At 36.5% G+C, this 20628-nt stretch overlaps 1 protein-coding gene across 1 annotated transcript in view; it reads left to right on the top strand.

The window, feature by feature from the left end:
* Nucleotides 1-20628, top strand: part of LOC129223961 (uncharacterized) — a 157458-nt gene that overhangs the window by 118574 nt on the left and 18256 nt on the right. Inside the window, exon 2 of the mRNA XM_054858345.1 lies at nucleotides 2497-4454. Coding sequence (XP_054714320.1) covers nucleotides 2573-4454 — 1882 coding nt within the window. The 5' untranslated portion in view covers nucleotides 2497-2572. The remainder of the gene's footprint in view (nucleotides 1-2496; nucleotides 4455-20628) is intronic.

Genomic DNA, 20628 nt, shown 5'->3' with positions numbered 1-20628 from the left:
ACTTGTTCCCGGGAAAAAAAAAACATTTGCATGGACGCCGTTTTCTACCGTCAGGAGAAGATAAAGCTGCATCACAGAAGGTAGCGAAAAATGGCTTCCATAAGTGTTTCCAAAAGTTACAGGAACACCGGCAGAAGTACATAGTCCCTCAAGGTGACCTTTTGAAGGTGGATGTGCTTCGGTAATGTGAACTATTCTGAGTAAGGTTTTATACAGCTTGTTCCCCGAACTTTTGGATCGTACTACGTACAATCTGTAGAGGGTGTAGTTATGCTTCTCCTTTTTTGACTGCTGTATGATGGAAGAGAAAGAACAAGAGCCCCCCAAAAAGAAAGAAAAAGAAAAAAAAGGAAGAAAAACAAAGAAACTGTGTAATAACCAATTGATTTTTTTTTTTTTTTTTTTTTTTACAGTATTAAATCATAATAAGAATATTTTTATACTTATCTAAAATTTATGAATATAAAAGTTTGCATTTTTCATAAAAGCTATAACAGTGACATAAATTTTTCGGAAAAAAGAAATAGCCATGAAAAGAGCGAGGTTCTTAAAACGCAGCTACAATAAACAAACATAATATTTACATCAAGTTAATAACTGAATACATATGCTACTTGATCTGATGTTCGCACACGTAATATTGATGGATTTGATTGTTTAATCTCTTATGAAGCACTAAAAACAAATTAAAATTAAATTTTTCAATTTAACAATATTTTCTGAAATTTAAAAAATTGCATAATAGAAAATCCTTGAAACTTTTCTATAACATATTATTAAAAATATGATGAAAACGAAAATAACTTATACATTGATTTTATATAAATACATAAAAATAGTTACAACAGAAAAAAAAAAATCTAACGCTATTAATGATGCAAAAAAGATGGCGCATTACGAAATATAGGTGAAACAAGTATAAGAAATACGTAAAATGACATTCCTTGACCAAAATAAATAATCGCTTATATATTTAAGAAATGCTTGAGACGATGAGGGTGGGTTAAAGGGGTCACGCTCTGATTTTGGAGTAACTCACAACATTAAACTTCGGCCTCATTTTTTTAGTACAGAACCGCTACCACCAACGCCTCAGAAGAGTTTTTGAATCTATACTTCAGCATTTACGAAGAAAAAATTCAAAGGTCCCTTTGATTTCTGAATTATGTCACCATTCAAAACGTCTTTAATTAATTTCTTACATTAATGCTCTAAATTCTTCCTAAACAATAGATAAAACTTGAAAAAAAATCTCTAATTTTATGCATGGTGTTAGTTTTAAACAACTAAGAAGTACAACTAGAGTTTAATTTCAGAAATTGAGGGAATGGAAGGAGGGGCACGCAAGTGTTCTCGGTAATACAAAAAATAGTTGTAAAAAATAGAGTTCAAAATAATCATAAACATTGAGCAGAAAAACCCTTTTAAAACTTGCCCCCGAGTTTGTTTTGACGTGCAGTGGCGGATTTAAAATATAGCAAATGTTGCCATTGCGCGAGAGGTCCCATAACCATAGGGGCACCCTAGGAGTTACAAAAATGTATATGATAAATGTTTTACAACTTCTGTGATAGAGAAATAGGGCCCCAAAATGTATTTCGACGGGCCCCAAACTTGTAGCTCTGCCGAAGTGATACAGAAAAGACTGCATTACTATGATTCATATAACAAATATCGAAAAATTAAAAATTACCGTCGGTTCAACGGGAATCTAAGAAAATGAAGCAAAACCGGTTTCGCCATCACATATTTGTTTCCATAGTCTCCAATTCGGCAATATATCACCAAATGATCGTCATTCTGAGACGCTATATTAGTTTTGCATTGAAGTAAGTAATTAATAGCCACAACAAATGAGTAAATAGGCTTTTTAGAACATCCGATCGAAAACAAAAAGATAAGTGCACAACTGCAAAGTACGCACACCCCCACATGCGAAAATTTAGCCTTCTACAGCTTACCATTTTTGAGTTATGACTTATGAGAGATACATACGTACATCCAGCCGCAAGAAACAACGCAATAATTAACTTGTTAGGTACCTGAATGCAGTATTTTAAACTCTTTCAGGGGTGACTAAAATAGAAATTCATACTGAAATTTAAGTAAGCCATTTTATACGAAAACAATAACTTCCTTTACTTTGTATTAAAAAGTAAAACAACAAAGCTCCTTTTTTTTTCAAAAACATCGGCCAATTCCATCGGCTTTTCGATGTTTTTAAAGGCCGATGGGCCGATGTTTTCTGCAACTTAGCATCGGCCGCCGATGCCGATGGCTAAATTGTTGAACCATCGGCGCCGATGCATCGGACAGGCCGATTCATCAGTCGAGTCCTATTTAAGACCACTAGGTTACCTTTTAAAGATTTTATGATTAAAATTACTATTTTCTTAATATAAATATACGTGATTTCATGCACAAGTTATGTACATTGTTGCAAAATGTGTCATGTAAGTACTTCGAATTAAAAAATTGTTTTTCTTACTATTTCAGGATTGCTTGTCTACAGGCATGAGAGAAGAAATCTTCTATTTATGGCCGAAGATGTGCTTTTAGTTTCGCCTGAAAAATGAAAGACGTTCCATTAAAACCTAGTCAGATATCTCTGATGCCTAAGACGAAAGTTGGCATCAAAAAAGAAAAGATAGCGAAGAAAATGAAAGATCAAAAACTTACTGCCCCAAAATCGAACAAAGGCAAGAATAATTCGGTCAAAAATGCTGAAAATAAAACCAAAAGCTCTAAAGAAGGAAAGGAGGCTGTACCAAAGAGAAAACGTGGAAGGCCGAGAAATGATGATAAAGTGCCGAATTCGAAAAAAACAAAAAATCAAGTTAAGGGGAACAACAAAAACGATGTTAAGTCGGTCGGTCGTAAACGGAAAATACCACAAACTGTCATTAAAATTGAGAAAGATTTCAGTATTCCTCCGCAAAAGAAACCAAAGATACTTGACATAAATTACAATGCCAGCATGAACGGGAACAGCAAAATTCCTCCTGCCCTTCTTTCAGGTAAACCTTGGATACAAAAAGGTGAATCACCCACCGCCATTGAGCACACTGTATCAAATAGCATGAACGGCAATGGAACATTCAATACCAGCAAAAAGTCTTTGCCGTTTGGTACCAAAAAGCCGGGTTCCATCTTGAAAAGTGCAACATTTATACCTCCTCCTTCCCCTCTCATACAACCTCCCGCTATCCCCAAAAAGGAAATGGTCAACGGCAATAGTTGGTTGAAGCCCTTAAAGGTTTCGCCTTTTAAGACAACTAAGCCCGTGATCAAGAAAGAAATTGAAATCCCCAAAGATATCATAAAAAACATTAAAGTCGAAAAGGTGAACAATGTTTTTGCTTCGTTCAAAGAACCGGTAAAATCTCATCCTCAAAGAATGGCTAGTCTAGACGCAATGGCAAAAATGCATGTCATTTGTACCACTGACAGGAGGCCTATTGAACACCATCCTAAGACAAGTTCTGTTGTTACCATCTGTTCGCAGCCTTTTGTATCTGAGAAGTCCTTAACTCAGTGCCATAAGAGGATACAGTTCGATTTAAAGAAAGAAAGCAAAGACTTCGAAGGGAGCATTGTTCATAAACAGATTAATTATGTTAAAGAAAAGCAAGAAGTCATCGTTTCCCACTCCGTTGAGCAGTCTTCGATTTTAGAGAGAGAAAAACTGAAAAACTCTAACTTTAAATCCGAAGAAGAATGTGTAAAAAAGAAAAAACCTAAATCTTCCCTCAAGTGCTTATCTGATAATTCAGAATCCATCAAAAGTGTTAAATTCAAACCCAATTCATCCATTCAAGAAAAAAATAATACTAAAAGTGATAAAACGAAATCCAAAACTTCTAAAAACAAGGACACGGATAAGAAAACGGATAAGAAAACAGTTAAGGTTCAAAACAAGGGCATTCTTAAGACGACTAAGAAAACGCCCAAAGAAAAACAAGGGAGCAATAGTAAAAAGCTGAAGAAAATCGAACAGACCAAATCCGAAGTAAAAGTTAAAGAGACAATTCGGATGCAGAAAACGTGTACATATCAATCCGTCACAACAGTAAATACTCATGGAACTAATTCTAGCGTCGTACCCGTTAGTCACGTGGGAATGACGACGAATATTTCAAAGACTAAAAAGACGGTTGTGACTGATGAAGAATGCAAAAACAAAATAAACTATTCCAGCGGGACTGTTATGAATAATTCGTATTGCCTAACGTCGGACAGTCCTTGCACTATGGGTCATCACAGAGATTGCTGCAATCTCCACACCCATGCACAAATCATACCCATAGCACATGTGCAAACTTGTTCCATTGGTCATGGTGTAAATAGGACTTCAGATTCGTCTTCATCATCATCCCATTGTGAAGGAAGCTTTCCAGTGCATAGGTTTGGCCATCAACAATCTATCATCTACTCTTCTCCTACTATAGATTATGGTATGTATTTTGTTTTCTTCTCTCTTTTAAGAAGTAATGCGTTATTAACTTCAACAAAAACATAAAGTTCACGACGTTCCGAGTATCAAGTCAAAATAAATAAAAAAATAAAAAGTTACGACCGGGGAGACTTGTATTAAGGACTTACAATCATAGCAGAGTAATTTTATTTTGGTTTTTAAAAGATAGTTGGCATACAATGTGTAGCGACGTCTTCTGTTCCTTGTCATAATGCGCGGAGCTGTAGTTCACGTACTGAACGGTATGTTAACCACTGACATGACTCGCTGTAACAGTGAACAGAAGACTTTGCTGCGTCTTTTGCTGTGCTACACCTTTTACTAAAACTTTTAAATATAAGTGTGGACTTGGCCTGCTATGGTCGTAAGTCGCGAGCCCATTTTTGCTTTTGTCAATCAACGCGTTATAGTGTAAGAAGGTCTGTGCATTGCCATGATGTCTAAAATATTAGTGCCCTCATTTTAGTTTTTTGACAGTCAACAAGACATTAGGTGTAGAAGGTCTTCTATGTATTACTATAATATCTAAAACATTTAGTGTGTAAACGTCTTTCATTAATTTTCATAGTGTGCCAATTCGTTATTCATGCCTTGAGCAATTTGTTAACTTCGGACTTGGCTCGCTATTTCAGTAAACAGAACAATCTGCCGAACTTTCAGCAATGCTGCAACATTTTTTGGCTTCCTCATTCGGAAAATGTCGATGTCGATTCGGAAAATTTGGTGGCAATATTGCAACATTGAGACTTTTTTTTTTTTGGTATATATTTTTATAATTGTTTTTTTTTTCTATTTATTATATTTTTTTTAATGATGCCCAATGTTCCATCTCAGATGTTATGTGTGTATAATATGTCAATGTTTGTTTTTTATGATTCGGCCAAATTGGAATTTCATTCATCAAATTGAATTGTCCACCTCCCAAAAGTTTTAGTTTGGGGCGCCCCTGATTTTGGTAGTTTTTATGGTGTACTCAATCCTGTTATGGTTGTGAGTTTATTTTTGTTTTAGAAAGACAATTGAAGTATAACATGAAAAAAGTTCTGTTCTGATCATTATTGCCCTAATGCGAAAAGCAATAGGTGCATAAAGCCCCCATTCTAGATAGCTTACCTCCGCGGTGCCCAACCCACTGCTCGCGAGCCACATGTAGCCTGAGAAGCTGATCCATGTGGCCCATTGTTCTGGAAAAAAAAAATACGGATCGAAAACTATTTTCTGGAAACTCCCAAAACATGCAATGATCTTCATTTCGTAGTAAGAATGACTGCTGCAAATTTGGAGCCAAATGGTCAGAAATTGGTTTCTAAAAAACAGATGAAACTTATCGTACTGATGAAATACGCATTTAGCAGTGGTTCTCCACTAGTGATGCAACGGATAGTGATTTGGCCGAATACAGAGTATTCGGCTACAATCGAGGACGAACATTCGGTACTACTTAGTACACCAACCGAATCTTTTTGAGTTCCTCTCTAAATCCGAGTTCTCGTTAAAAGAGGGCTCGTTATAGGCGAGTTCGACTGTATATCAACAAAATTGCAAGCCAGCGACAATGTGAAGCCTTTGCTTAAACCTCAACTTTGAGTGAATTAAGAGAAATTAGTTTTATTAAAAGTAGCAACCTTCCTAATAACCAGAAAAAGTATCTTGTTTTTTGACTTAATCTGAAAATGTTGTAGTAGATACATTTTATGTGTTAATAGATAGTCGAGATTTGTAGTGCAGACATTTTTAATCGCCATTCATTCATGAATACGCTTAAAAATGGTAATGCACTATTGTGTAACTAGATTTCAATCAAAATGCCCATTAAACATGATAAGCAAAAATACGGCTTTATAAAACTTTCAATGCGTGGAAATAAAATACGTTTTTTGCATAGTATTTGATCAAGGCCGAATAGTAAACTGGGTATTCGGCGGATGGGCTGAATAGGCTGATTATTCGGCCTCGGCCGAATAATCGTTGCAACACTATTCCCAACCTGCTGCCTGCGGACCACATCCGGCACGTGAAGCTGACCGTTACGGCCCATTGGTCAGTTCAACTTTAAAACGGAAATCACGATTTCTCTCTATATTAAAAATTTGGAGACAAATACTCAAATATTAACTTCTGAAAAACAGAGAAGCAGAATATAATACGCATCTAGTAATGATAACAATTCTGGTAGACTGGGGTTTGTATGCTCGTACCAGGAGAAACACTTACATTAGTCTTATTAGACCTATCCTTAAGTATGGTGTACTATACCAGGCCGCCGCGCCGCAGCCAGCAATCTAGACAAATTAGAAAGAGTTCAGCTCTCTGCTGCAAGAGGCATCACTGGTCTTCTTAATAGCTGCGCGAGAGAGAGACACATAAGTTTTGTATGACGCTGACCTTCAAACTGCGAAGTAGATTTCTTTTGGCTAAATATTAGAGGAGCATGTTTAATATGTCTCTCTGGCCTGCCGCCCCGCTCTGTGATCGGGTCTTATTTAGGACCGATCTATGCTCCTACACTAACAAAAGCACCCAGCATCCTGACCAAGTTCTGACTATCTTAAGCAGCTTGCCATAGAAACTATACAGGAAATTCCGGACAGTGCATTACAGATTTACACTGTTGGCAGCAGATGCGATGGAGTTATCTCGGGTAGCGGAGTTTTCATCAGGCAGGGGATTCAGGCACCAGGATCATCTGTAAGAGGAAACCTGACTGTTGCTCAGTTTGTCGTGCTGAGCTCATAGCTGTTGAAGAGACTTTGTCTTTTTGTTTAAATGTGGCAGTCTGCTCAGACATATGGATTCTGAGCGATAGCCGTAGCTCCATTCAGCATCTGGCTGAATGGTGGAAGCACGGAGATAGAGCAACTGTTAATATTGTAGGGCTTTTAAACAAATTTCACATGCTGCCTGTTTTCAGTGAATCCCGTCACATGTGGGAGCGTATGGTAATGAGACTGCAGATGTACTGGCTAAGGAGGGTAGCTTTAAAAATTATACTGCTGATGGTTATCTCTCTCTCTCAAAAATTGTCTCAGTCATTTCCTTCTGGAATAGTGTTCCTTTGCATGATTGGTATGCCTGTGACTTTTCTGGTGTAGCATTGCACGAAGCTGTGAGTCGATGTCAGCAGACAACTATTGCCAAGTTGCGTTCGGGTCATCTGCGTGCCCAACGTCATGTAGCGAGACAGAAAGTTTATTCCCTTTGCACGAAGTGCAACACCATTAAGGCTACTCCATCGCATATTTTATTGTGACTAAGATGTGATAGGAGCCAACTGAACTCCAACCCTGGTGCGATATTTGGGTATTTGCGAGATTTCGGGTTAACAGACTTGGTTTAGATGCTGCTGTCAGCCAAATGGGATAAGCCACGCACACAATTCTTGGTTTGTAATTTTGTTTCCTTTTCCATGTTTTCTATAACAATTTTAAAATTTTCATATGAGGCAGTGAGAAGCAAAGGGATGTAAGTGAACATTTTCATGTTTCGAGTAAAACGCGTGTAAAGATTACGTCCTAGGTAGGCTTTCGTTGATTTTTTTCCAAATCATGCCGTACATCACCCCCCCCCCCCTCCCCCCGAAACCGTCGGCAATATTATCCATCCAGATTGTGTCCAAATACTTCTTTATCTTTACTTATAATAAAGCTGAAAGTCTCTCTCAGGATCTCTGTGACGCGCATAGCGCTTAGACCGTTTGACCAATTTTCATGAAATTTGGCACAAAGTTAATTTGTAGCATGGGGGTGTGCACCTCGAAGCGATTTTTCGAAAATTCGATGCGGTTCTTTTTCTATTCCAATTTTGAGAAAATTATCACAAGCTGGACGACCCCCCCCCCCCCCCTAACCCTAACATGGGCACAAGCCAATTGACGAGAAAATTCACCATACATTATTTGTAAATATACTGGCGAACCAAAAGACCTTTTAATTCTTTGTTACGGGCAAAGCCGTGCGGGTACCACTAGTAATGAATGAAATGAAAACGATTGCAGTTATCTTTTTAATTTATACTACGAGGCTCTGCCCCCTGCTTGCTAACGCTCACCAACCCCCGAAGATTGCTTCGCAATCTTATTTGATTCGCAAAATTTAAATCGTCAATTAAAAAGAAACAGAGTAAAAACGCATTATGAGCTCCCTTTTGAAACAAAAAGCTTCCCTTCGCCGGGTTTCAAAATAACGTGTGCCAACTTGCAGAGCAGTAAGAGCTAAGGCAGGGCCGGCTCTAGTAGTTCTGACGCCCTAGGCGATATTGACAAGTGCCGCCTACCTCCTATTGAATAATAATAATATAAAATAATAATATATTAATAAAATAAAAACAATTGTAAAGTGCTTAAAATTAAAGTGTGTTTCTAGTTAATTTCCAAATTGGGTTTTGCATATCCAAACACTGGTACACACTTTGAATTATCTTTTTTAACATTAAAGCAGTGCAACTTATGGCACTATAACAGATGTTAATATTTTTCAAAGACTTTCAAATCACACTATTTGCCGCCTCTAAAATTAAATTGAATTTCTTTTTAAATTCCGAACTATGTTTTATATAATCCAAGCACTGGTACACACTCTAAATTATAATAATTATTTTTTTAGCATTGAAGCAGTGAATTTTACGACGCTGAAACAGAAATTCATACTTTTAAAAAATATGTTCCAATTTCGAAATTCGCCGCCCCTAAAATCTGCCACCCCAGGCGGCCGCCTAAGTCGCCTACCCCAAGAACCGGGCCTGTGCTAAGAAGTTTCTGAGCATTGCAAAACTGCAGTTTTGTACGTTTGAAAAGTCGCTTTCATATTTGTGGTCTCTAGTAATATATTTTGCTCTTTAGCTCGGGGCTTGAATTGAGTTGAGCCTAAGATTTTCCGTTAAAATCGAACCCCTTTAAGTTTGTGAATAAGAAAGAAGAAACATGCGAATCGAAAAGACGTAACACTATGGCAACGCCAAATAAAACATCAATAATTTTAATGGAGATGAGATTTATTCTAACTTGATTTTTAATGGCTTGTAACTTTTTTTCTTTGGAGATAGAAGCTAAGTTTTTCGACCGTAGGTCGAGTTAGATCTAGAGTAAAAAAAAGCCGCGCTTTCCAGTGGTGTCAAAAGGAAAACAAAGAAAGGAACGAATTGTGTAGAACGCGGAAAATTCTACCTTTTTCAACGATATATAATATCAATATATGCAAGTAATTTTTCAACCCTTTAACAGGCAATAATAGCGCGAAAGTTGAGCTTAAAAATTAATTACAAAAAAACTAATTCGAATTTAAAAAAATAAATCCCCAGGTGCACACCCCCTGGGCTCGGAAGTAATTTTGTACAAAATTTCAAGGCTGTAGGTGCTATGGGGTCCCCTGGACGTAGGCCCGCCACAGAGTTCCTTCCAGAATTTCTTTGAAACCTTACTTTTATTTACTACTAGTGGTACCCGCACGGCTTTGCCCGTAGTAGAAAATTAAAAGTTTTTGGGTACGCCTGTATTATTTGTAAATATACAGGCGAAATTTGGTTCGCCTGTATATTTACAAATAATGGATGATGAATTTCTCGCCAAGTGGCTATGTTCATTTGTTCGCCCATTTTACCGTTCCACGTTATGATAATTTCGTAATTTAATCTTCCACGTTGTGGTAATTTGCTCGGTAACATGTTCTTAAAATTAAAAAAAAAAAAAAATTGAATTTTCGAAAAATCGCTTCGAGGTGCACACCCTCATGCTACAAATTAACTTTGTTCCAAATTTCATGAAAATCGGCCGAACGGTTTAGGCGCTGTGCGCGTCACAGAGATCCATACAGAGAGACTTGGAGCTTTATTGTTAGTAAAGATAAAGAGATTACTTTAAAAAGGTTCATATTTGAGCAGTGCTTGTAAAATTCATTAGTAACGTTTATATCCTATTGTAGACTGTCAGATTTCTGAAATACTAAACTGGACACCGGAATCCCCCTCCCCCTTAGCTTCGCCAGCATTCAAATCTGTGCACACCCTGGCTGATTTTTGAAGCGTTTTATAGGGTAGTTTATTCTTAATGCTGTGAATAAATGGTCACTAATTATGAACCTAAAACAGGGGTAGTAAAAAATGACATGAACAGATAAAATTGGAACATTTCCTATCCGAGATGTATATATTAACAATTTATTTTAGTTGGAAAAACACTTTGAATGAGGGATAAAAAATTGAGCAATATTTAGATCTACTTTTCATTTTATAATACTTTTTTTATAGTCTTTTTTGGTTGTAATCAGGGTTGCCAGATTTAAGAACAGTAAATACGGGACAGGCTTCTAGGAGTGAAAGGGGGGGGGGGATATTTTTGATATGTCGCTGTAAATTTAATCTCAAAAAAGCATTAAACCTCACAAAATGTCACCTATCAAAGTATAAAAAATCGTTTTCATTGCAAAGGACGACGCATCGCAGAGATATATATTTCCAATATTAATCAATGAGCAAAGAAGAAGCAACCATTCGGCCCCTCATGGTCTGCTGCAAAAACAAAAACATACAAACCAAATCAAAACGAAAACAATTTTTCCATTGGCTGCCACATGATTTTCTTTTTGCTCATTATTTCACATTTTTTGTTTTACTTTACTTTTCCCTTAAAATAATGTCTCGTTCTATAAAATATTGTTATCAATTAGATTAGAATACGGGACTTTTGCCGTCCCGTATGGAAGTTCCCCGGGACGCGGGACAATTTTTCAAAATACGGGACTGTCCCTTGAAATCCGGGACGTCTGGTAACCCTGGTTGTAATCTTGTTGCAAATATCCCCACAAGATAATCCGATATTAATTTTACAAAATTCTAAAGAATGATAAAGAAGTTATCCTTAAATAGTCCATCAAAGTTGATTATTTTTAGACCTTTTTATTCATTTATAATCAAATTTATCTTTTCCGGGGGGACACCGGGATTTTGTCTGAAAAGAATTATTCCTGGCCGATTTGATGCTTTTTATTGACACTCAAGCAGTTTCAGAAATGTTCTGCACCCAAAACCGAACGTTCGTTCGTGATGATATGGGGGGGGGGGGGCATTATTCAGCATGACCCCCCACCCCCCTCCAAGGTGGCAGTTTGAATCCGCCCTCGATCCCAAAAACCCAATACCTCTATCAAAAACCTAAGATCTTGAGGAAAATCATGAGCTTTGGCAGCCCTGGTTTAGACAAGTTCAAGCAAGTTAAGAATCTCCCTACTCAGACGAGCAGCTTATTATTTTGATTATGCAGTAGAATTTTGTTATCATTACACATAAAATAAAAAGTAATGCTTGACGCCTTTTGCATTCGGCGCCATTGTGCGTGTATTGAGAGCGCGGTAAGCAATTCTCTTAATTTGTAGAGATTTAAAATGTATGTGTGCGCAATATCGACATTATAAATGGAGAATTAGAAAGTGAGTCTATTTTATACGCTTCACAATTGGTTTTCTTCGGTGTCAAATTTCCCATTGTACAATTGCTCGTGGCCCGACGAAGAGGATTCAAAAACACACATGTAGGCTTGCCAAAGGTCCCGATTTGACCCGGAAAATCCCGGTTTTCTTCACGTCGCGGTAAAAGATAAATTTGATTACAGGTAACCAAAAAGGTCTGAAAATAATTAACTGTGACAGCTTATTTAGGATAATTACTTTGTCATTTGTAACATTGACTTGTAAAATTAATATGGGATTAGCTTGCGAGGATTTTTGTAACTAGATTAAAACCAAAAAGGACTTACTTTAAAAAAAATCCTTGCCATTGAAAAATACATGTAAATATTGCTCAAATTTTTATTCCTCATTCAAAGTGTTTCTTTCTTCTTACGAAAGCAACTTATAAATATCTACGTGTAGGAAAGAAAATGTTTAAATTTATGTGCTGTCGTGTATTATTAGGCTCGCCAGACGTCCCAGTTTGATTGGGACAGTCCCGATTTTCAAGCAAAATCCTGGTATCCCGGGTGGCTTACTTCATGTCCCGGTAAAAGAAAAATTTGATTACAAATGAGACAGTAAGAAACAAAGGCATGTAAGGGGACATTTTCAAGTTTTGAGTAAAATACGTTTAAAGATAAGGCCATAGGTAGGCTTTTGTTGAAAAGTATAACAAAACCTACCAGGGCTACTACTACTATATCTAGCCCCCAAACAAAGAAGAGATTCACCTACCATGTGTTCTGGTTATTAGGGTGTATCGAAAAAAACTTTTTTTCAAAATTCAATTTGTTAAGTTGATAATAAGTTGTTCTACCGACCCACATCTTAGATAAAATATTTTCCCCCGAATCAAAAAATATTTAGGTTTCCCGCACGAGGCCTAAAGTTTATAATTTTCTTCAAAAAATCATTTTTTTCTGAACATTTTTTTGAATAACAGAAAAAACGTTAAAATCTTTTCAAGTTGAAAATTGTGAGTAATAAAATCGGGAATTATCGTCAAATAAAAGGTTTATCTCTTATGGCGGCATGTAAGTTCCTGCATAGTACGCAAAAATAAGGATTTTTTTAAAGTTCAAGTTTTCAATATAAATGTATTAGCTTTTTTTTTTTTTTTTTTTTTTTTTTTTTTTTTTTTTTTTTTTTTTTTTTTTTTTTTTTTTTTTTTTTTGCAATTGTTGGTTAAAAAAAAAAATTCTTTTGCTGATAAAGTATTTTTGACACATTTCTTTGTTATAAAGACAAAAATTATTTGAATTTTTTTTCCGATTGCAATAGTAAGATTAGTGTTGTGGAATTTTAAAATAAATTAAAGGTTTTAAATAATCTTGCAAACATTGTTTTCATTCAACTATATGGAAGTATGTTATTACAAGAATTAAGTATAAACAACTTAACACCAAAACTATGTAGACTACTATGTGTATCATCATATTATATCAATCTTTTTCCATACTATTTTTCAACAGCTCTATAAGGATGCGTGAGTGTGAGTTTTGCTGGAGGCTTTTTTCAAGTACACCATTTGTCGAGTACTGCAAAAACATAACAATAAACAAGTATCGTCTGGTACACAAAAGTGTGCCCTTCGCTTCATATGGAATGGGAAGGAATTTTTGCCCGAAAGTAGTGCGATTGGTGAAAACACGGGCTATGGCTCCACAGCAGTTAGTTTTACAGAGTTTAAATAATTGTGGACATTTAGCAAAAGATCCCCACAAACCACATGACCTTGGAATAATTTCTCGAATATCTTTCTTTTCTTATGGGAGTCACGCTTGGCTTTTGCTCAAGAACTACAAAATTACGGACAAATACGAAGTCTTTGATTTGTGTACTGCTGTATCCAATTTAACTACATAAACGTTGGTCATTGTATCAGTGCATTTGATTCATTACAGCTGGGAATAAACGCTGACTGGTTGCACAGAGCCACAGTCTCAGTAAAAGTTTTTATATCATTTCACTAATTTTACCTCTCACTCAAAAGAGACATCCCAAAACTTGAGCCGCTTAACGTACTGCAAGTCGTCCTGTGTTTCATCCAAGTTTCTGTCGTCTCTTTATCGAATATTGCAATTTAGACAACTTATTCATGCAACGTAATTTTCAAGGTACCACCCACATTTATACTATCAGCTTCACACTGACAAAAACATCGGCAGGCACTTTCTACAGGTTAGTGAGCATAAATAATAATGATAGCTTTCTCATTACTTTCTTCTTCGGAGAGAAATATTGTGCACTTTTAGTAAGTTAAAAGTTTTGGGTGTTTTCCTTAAGCTTACTGAAGCGTTCCAATATTGTATTCTAGCTACTCCAGCCAGTTTTGCAATCTGTACTGCACTTTCTCAATTTTTTCAAAAGCGCAAACTTCTTGATTTTAAATTTTAGTGACGGTTTTCGAAAACGTTTATAATATCTACGCATTTTCTCGATTGCTGAAAGTATGAAACTGAAATCTCAAATGAGATTACAAATTCCTTTTCAACGTTCATCATATGAGTCACAAAGTTTTTCTTGCTCTTCTTGCAGGTATACGAGGAAGGTGATTCAAACTTCAAATGATGCTTGTGAAAATATTCGTTTTATGAGCGGCAAAGTTGAAAAAAGTTTGCATGGAAAATCTTTACAGAATTGGAAATCTTGCGGTATTTTGCTCTCAATCCAGTGGGATTAATCCCGCAAAAAATCATGCGAATCCCGCAGGATTCGGGGTCGAGATTAGAAACCCTATTTCTAACCAAGCCACTTGACCTTGTAAAATGTTTTTTTTTTTTTTTTTTTGTGTGTGTGTGTGTGTGTGTGTGAAAATCACGGAAGTTTAGAATAAATGCAGGAGACCTACATATTATTTATGATTGTTATTTTTCCTTAATTTTTTTCTTCGACTTTACTGTGCACATTTTTCAACTTGAAAATATTTTAACATTTTTTCTTTTGTTATTCAAAAAAAAAAAAAAAAAAAAAAAAATGAAGAAATTCATTTTTTGAAGAAAATTATAAATTTGAGGCCTCGTGCGGGACACCTAAATATTTTTGGATTCGGATAAAAATTTTTATGTAATATGTGGGTCGGTAGAGGCAACTTTTTAACAACTTGACAAATTGAATTTCGAAACAAAGTTTTTTCCGATACACCCTACTGGTTATCTTCAAATTTTTAATTTTGGCACTTACATCCCTTTGCTTCTCACTGCTTCAAATGACCAAAAAAAGCTAAAAATATTCAACTGTGAGGGATTGTGTACCATAATTACTTTGTCATTTGAAACGTAGAGTTGTAAAATTAATATCGGATCAGTTTGTGAGGATTTTTACTACAAGATTAAAACCAAAAAAGACTTCCTAAAAAACGTCATAGCGAATGAAAAATACACGTAAATATTGTGCTAGTTTTTTTCTTTATTCAAAGTATTTCTTCTTACTAAAGTAACTAATAAATGTTAAAGTGTAAGAAATAAAATGTTTTAAACTTATCTGCTTGTGTCATTTTTTACTAGTCCTGGTTTAGGCTCATAATTCGTTTCCATTTATTCATAGTGTTAAGAATTGACTTCCCTTTCAAAACACGCTAAAATCCAGCCCGTCTACGTTTCTTTTTGAATACTCCCGGGGGGGGGGGGATATTCCGGTGTCCTGGTTGAACATTTCAGAAATGTGTCAAGCCTATGTTTTATTACCCCTGGTTTAGATTCATAATCGGAACCATTTATTTATACCATTGAGAACGAACTATCTTATAAAACACTAAAAGCCAGCCAGGGATGTATTCCCTTTTGAATACTCGCGATGCTGGGGGGGGGGGGGTCCGGTGTCTCGGTTAAACATTTCAGATATCTGGCAAGCCTATACACATTATTAACGTTGAAGCAGTAACTTTGTGCTTGAAAAGTAAAAATGAAATTATAGCGTTTAATTGCACAAATTGCAGACTACTGCAGACGCATTATGTTCTGCAATTTAACGTTGTTATTTCTTTCTTACACATTATTAATATTGAACTGAAAACAGTTCTGTGCATGCTGACAAAGGACCCCCAAAAATGCTTTGCAACGGGTCCCCAACACTTTCCGCCATTGTTTTTCCTTCACTTTTTACAGCAGTGTACAATGGAAAGATAGTAATTACTTTAAAATTCTAACCTAAATTTCACTTAAATAACCACTGAACGAGTTTTGACAAGTCTTCTTTTTTTCTTTTTTTTTTTTTTTTGAGCAATCACAATTGCTTATTGCTCTCACTTGACTGTTTTGATGTCCTATGATTATACCCCCCGTCGCCTCCCACTGCAGCACCACCGTTGGCCGGCCGCCTCAGGATGCTGTTCCTCTAGCGAAAACCGTCTACAGGTTGCGTTACTTGCCTACACACACACATATGCACACACATCTACACATACATACGCACACACACACATACACTAGCAAACACATACACACAACTTCCCACACATAAACATACCCCCCCACACACACGAACACACAACTACTCCCCCCACACACACAAACACACATACCTACATACATACACATACCCTCCACACACAAAAAAATATACCCCCCCCCCCACAAACACGCACGCCTACGTACACACACACTCGTGATTGCGAAAAACATAATTTGAATTCAAGATGTCAAAGTTATAATTATTTTTTTTTTACATTTTTTTTTAAATCTCAAGATTTATTTTGACCATCTCTGAGTCCACTTTGACGTGGTTTGCCGGTCCAGGGTTGCCAAATTCTGAAACTGCAAATTCTTCCAGATGGTTTGGCGCTCGTTTTCTAGCGATGTGAAACATCTTACTACTATGAACTCTGTTGAACACTGTAAAGATAGATCAAGAGTTAAAAAAATGGGTTTCCAGAAGGTTTGTCACTTTTAGAGATTTTTCATGCATGAAAAAAAAGAGAGAGAGAGAAATAGTAAATAAATATTTGCCGTCTGCTTGGCGCTGATTTGTTATTGTCCACGCTAAACACGGGGTTGACACTGCCAAATGGCGAATTTCTTTTTTTTATCGCGTGTATCCTTTCTGTGAACGCAGTACAGTCAAAAGTTATATATATATATATATATATATATATATATATATATATATATATATATATATATATATATATATATATATATATATATATATATATATAAGCAAAGCATTTATTATTCAAACATTTTGCAGATAGAGGATAGGGGAATCCTTTATGTAATTAAGAAATGAAGCATCCATATAAGCGCATTGCACTGTGACCCGCAAATATAATCGAGGTTACGTTTGTATTTTTAGATAAATCATTATTTTAGGTATCATGTATGATAAATTAATCCTAAAGTAGTAATCGTGGCAATACATTAACATAAAAATGAAGTTAACTCTTTGGGATGACCTTCAAAAAATCTTGAACGGTATCTGTTTTAAGTTTTTTGCGTTTGAGTAATGTTTTTTTCTTCAAGGCTGTAGTCACTTGAGATTCATTATTCATTCTTGATCAAATAAATAAATAATTAAATTAAGTAAAAGTACCAAGCTCTTTTCGTTCCTATAAAATTTTGGTGTAATTTCTTTCGTTTGCGCATGAAATTCTTCATATTTTATTCGAGCCACAGGTTGTTGCTGACAACCTGCTTTATCACAGTCATGTTGTCCAAACTGGTCTTGATAAGCGGATACAACATAGTTGCCAACTTAGATATGCTTCATCAGTGGTAAGTAGAATAGAACTACTTCTCGAACACAGTATTATTTGAAATAGTTTTAGTTTTTGTTCCAAGTAAACCATTTTTAGAATGTCACATTCAAACTATTTTCCATTAAAGGAAAAATCGAGGGTTCTACGAAAAACGCGATCATTGAACAGGATTCTACATATCAAAACAATTAAGCAACTATGCATGCGGGGGGTGTCCCTATTGGAGGGTACTGTGACCTTCCAAACATTTCTTTATGTGGCAAATTTTGTCGGACGATTCGGCAATTTGGAGTCAGCAATTATGAGAAAATTGTTTACTTTCAATACTTTTAATTGCAAAATATGTATTATTGATTTTGTTTTTTTATAATGGTGCTTCAATGGCTCTTCTCAAAGGTTTATCATAAATCCTACTCGCGGAAACAAAATAAATCCGTTTCAAAAATCTCGATCAGAAAACCTTTCGTGCACGAGTATGAAAAGGTTTTGTTCATTTTACCTCCCAAAAATGCGGTAAAATGTTCCCAATTTGACTCTGAACTTCCTGAATTTTTATCTACCGCAAGAAATGTTTGTTTTAATATGTTGGGGAAAACAAACTAATGCCTCTTGTGGAAATATTTTTTTTAATTGTAAAAATAGTAGATTTTTTGAATTTCATGAAAATGTTCGTATTTCGAGTCCTTCCGGATTTCCGAACGCTGAATTTCTGGTCCTATGCAGGCTTAATTTAAGAAGTTTCAACTTATGTTCGAAAAATCCCTTTCACTCAAGCTTTTATCAAGCTCCAAGAATGAGTAGTTAGAATGAAATGAAATGACATTCATGAAGACAACATTGATAAGTGTTTACAAAATGAAAGCAAAATGATGATTTAATACAGGAACAATCTCAAATAAATGGAGATTTTAGTGTAAGCTTTTGTCGTAAAGCGTACTTCTTAATGAATTTTTAATAATGATCATACCTGAAAATACTTTTACAGCATTAAGTTGATTCAGGGGCGTGCACAGCAGGGGAGACGGGACACCTATTAACCCTGGCTCGAGCTTGAAGGGGCCCGATATTTTTTTAATGAGGGGTGAAACAAGGGGTAAACGAAATGGAGGGGTCCTGTAAAAGTCATTTGTGACGGGCCCCAAAATTTCTGTGCACTCTCCTGAACAGATCCGAAAATTGTTAGATTAAATGTTAGTGCGGATTCGTTCTTTAATGCCATGCGCAGAAGTGCGTGGATGTCTCAATTTCATCTTATGGTCACAACAGTATATGCATACGAACTTTAATGCAATTTGATGTCTGCGTGGAATTTATCAATTTTTGGGATGTGAAAGTACTGAAACTAATTTTCAATACGATTAAATTGCTCAAGAATTACAACTATGATTAAATTTTAATACTATTAAATTGCTCAAGAGTCGCAAGTATGATTCTACTGAGCCGCACGTTGCCGACCCCGGTGTAGGTGAAAGTTAGTTATAGTTAGTTACTTGCCGTTAGACCTCATGGAACTTCAAACAAGCTGTATTACTTCAGTCGAAATCGTTTTTCGGTGCAGCCCTTTGGGAACCCCTTCCAAAAGGATTTTAATAGCTAAATGACTTTCAACGTTCTTTATTTTGACTCGCGAAACATTCGACCCTCCCCCCCCCCCCCCCAGATGATCAGGAGATTCTGATGGTAAGGCGTTGACCTTCTACGCCTTGGACCTGGTTTCTGACCTGAGGTAGCCAGTCGGTGGATTTTCGAGATACAGAAAATCATCACAGCCCGTGTCGTATGATTATACGGCATGTAAAAGATCCCTTGGGTATTCGTTTGGCTTTGAATTGAGTCGGCAAAATTAAATTCCTTGTGCAGCTTTGCATCAAAGAGAGCCTAGGTGCATTCGTCTGGTGGAAACTGGGCGTCAAAACTACTTATATCAAGCATCAGCACCTTAATGGTGGCACCGACTGATACCTTGTCGGGGAGCGCACTAGATCTGGTAAAGGCCAAATGGCCTTTTACACAGCCCCACTGGAAAATATATATATATATATATATATATATATATATATATATATATATATATATATATATATATATATATATATATATACAGATGGGGGACAAAATAATATGAACACCTGTGAAATAAGGAAAAATCTTTATTAATAGGGGGTTGGACCACCCTTTGATTGAAGAACAGATTGAATGCGACGGGGGATAGATGCATAAAGGTCATGGACAACATTTAAAGGAATATTAAGCCATTCCTCCTGCAGAATGGTCTCTAATTCCGAAAGTCCGGATGGAGGTGGAAATCGGGAACGAAGTTTGGACTCTAAATATTCCCATAAATGTTCAATAATATTTAAGTCCGGAGACTGAAGGGGCCAGGCGAGATGATCAACTTCACTGTCATGCTCTTCGAACCATTCTTAGACACATCTGGCAGTGTGTATGGGGGCGTTGTCGTCTTGAAAGAGCGGTCGCTCTCCAGGGAACACAGTCTGGACAAACGGATGGACATGATCCTCTAGAATGCTCAGATAGTGATTAGATTTGACACGCCCATATAGAATAACAAGTGGCCCAAGACCTCGCCAAGATATCGCACCCCATACCATAATTGAGTCACCCCCATGCTTCACAGTCAGCAAGAGGCATTGAGGATTAAAGGCTTCTTAGGGCGTTCGCCAGACATAAACGCGCCCGGTAGTCTGAAATAGGGTAAATGATGATTCATCTGACCATATTACCTGTTGCCACATCTGTGGGGACCAAACTTTGTGTTCTCTGCACCATTGGCGTCGCTTGAAAGCATTAGTTGCTGTCACCAAGGGTTTTCGAATTGCCACTCTGCCATAAATGTTCGCAGCATGAAGTTCCCTTTTGACAGTTTTTGTTGAAACGGGGTCCTGGAGATGGCTGTTCATTTCAGATGTTATTTCGGATAAGGATTGCTTGCGCTTTCGGGCTACTATGCGCTTCAAAACTCTTCTATCCTTATCAGCAAGCTTTGACTTTCGGCCACT

This window comes from Uloborus diversus, chromosome 6, assembly GCF_026930045.1.
Source record: "Uloborus diversus isolate 005 chromosome 6, Udiv.v.3.1, whole genome shotgun sequence".
NCBI lineage: Eukaryota > Metazoa > Arthropoda > Arachnida > Araneae > Uloboridae > Uloborus > Uloborus diversus.
The sequence above is the reverse complement of the archived record's forward strand: the minus strand, read 5'-3'. Positions and strand labels throughout refer to the sequence as shown.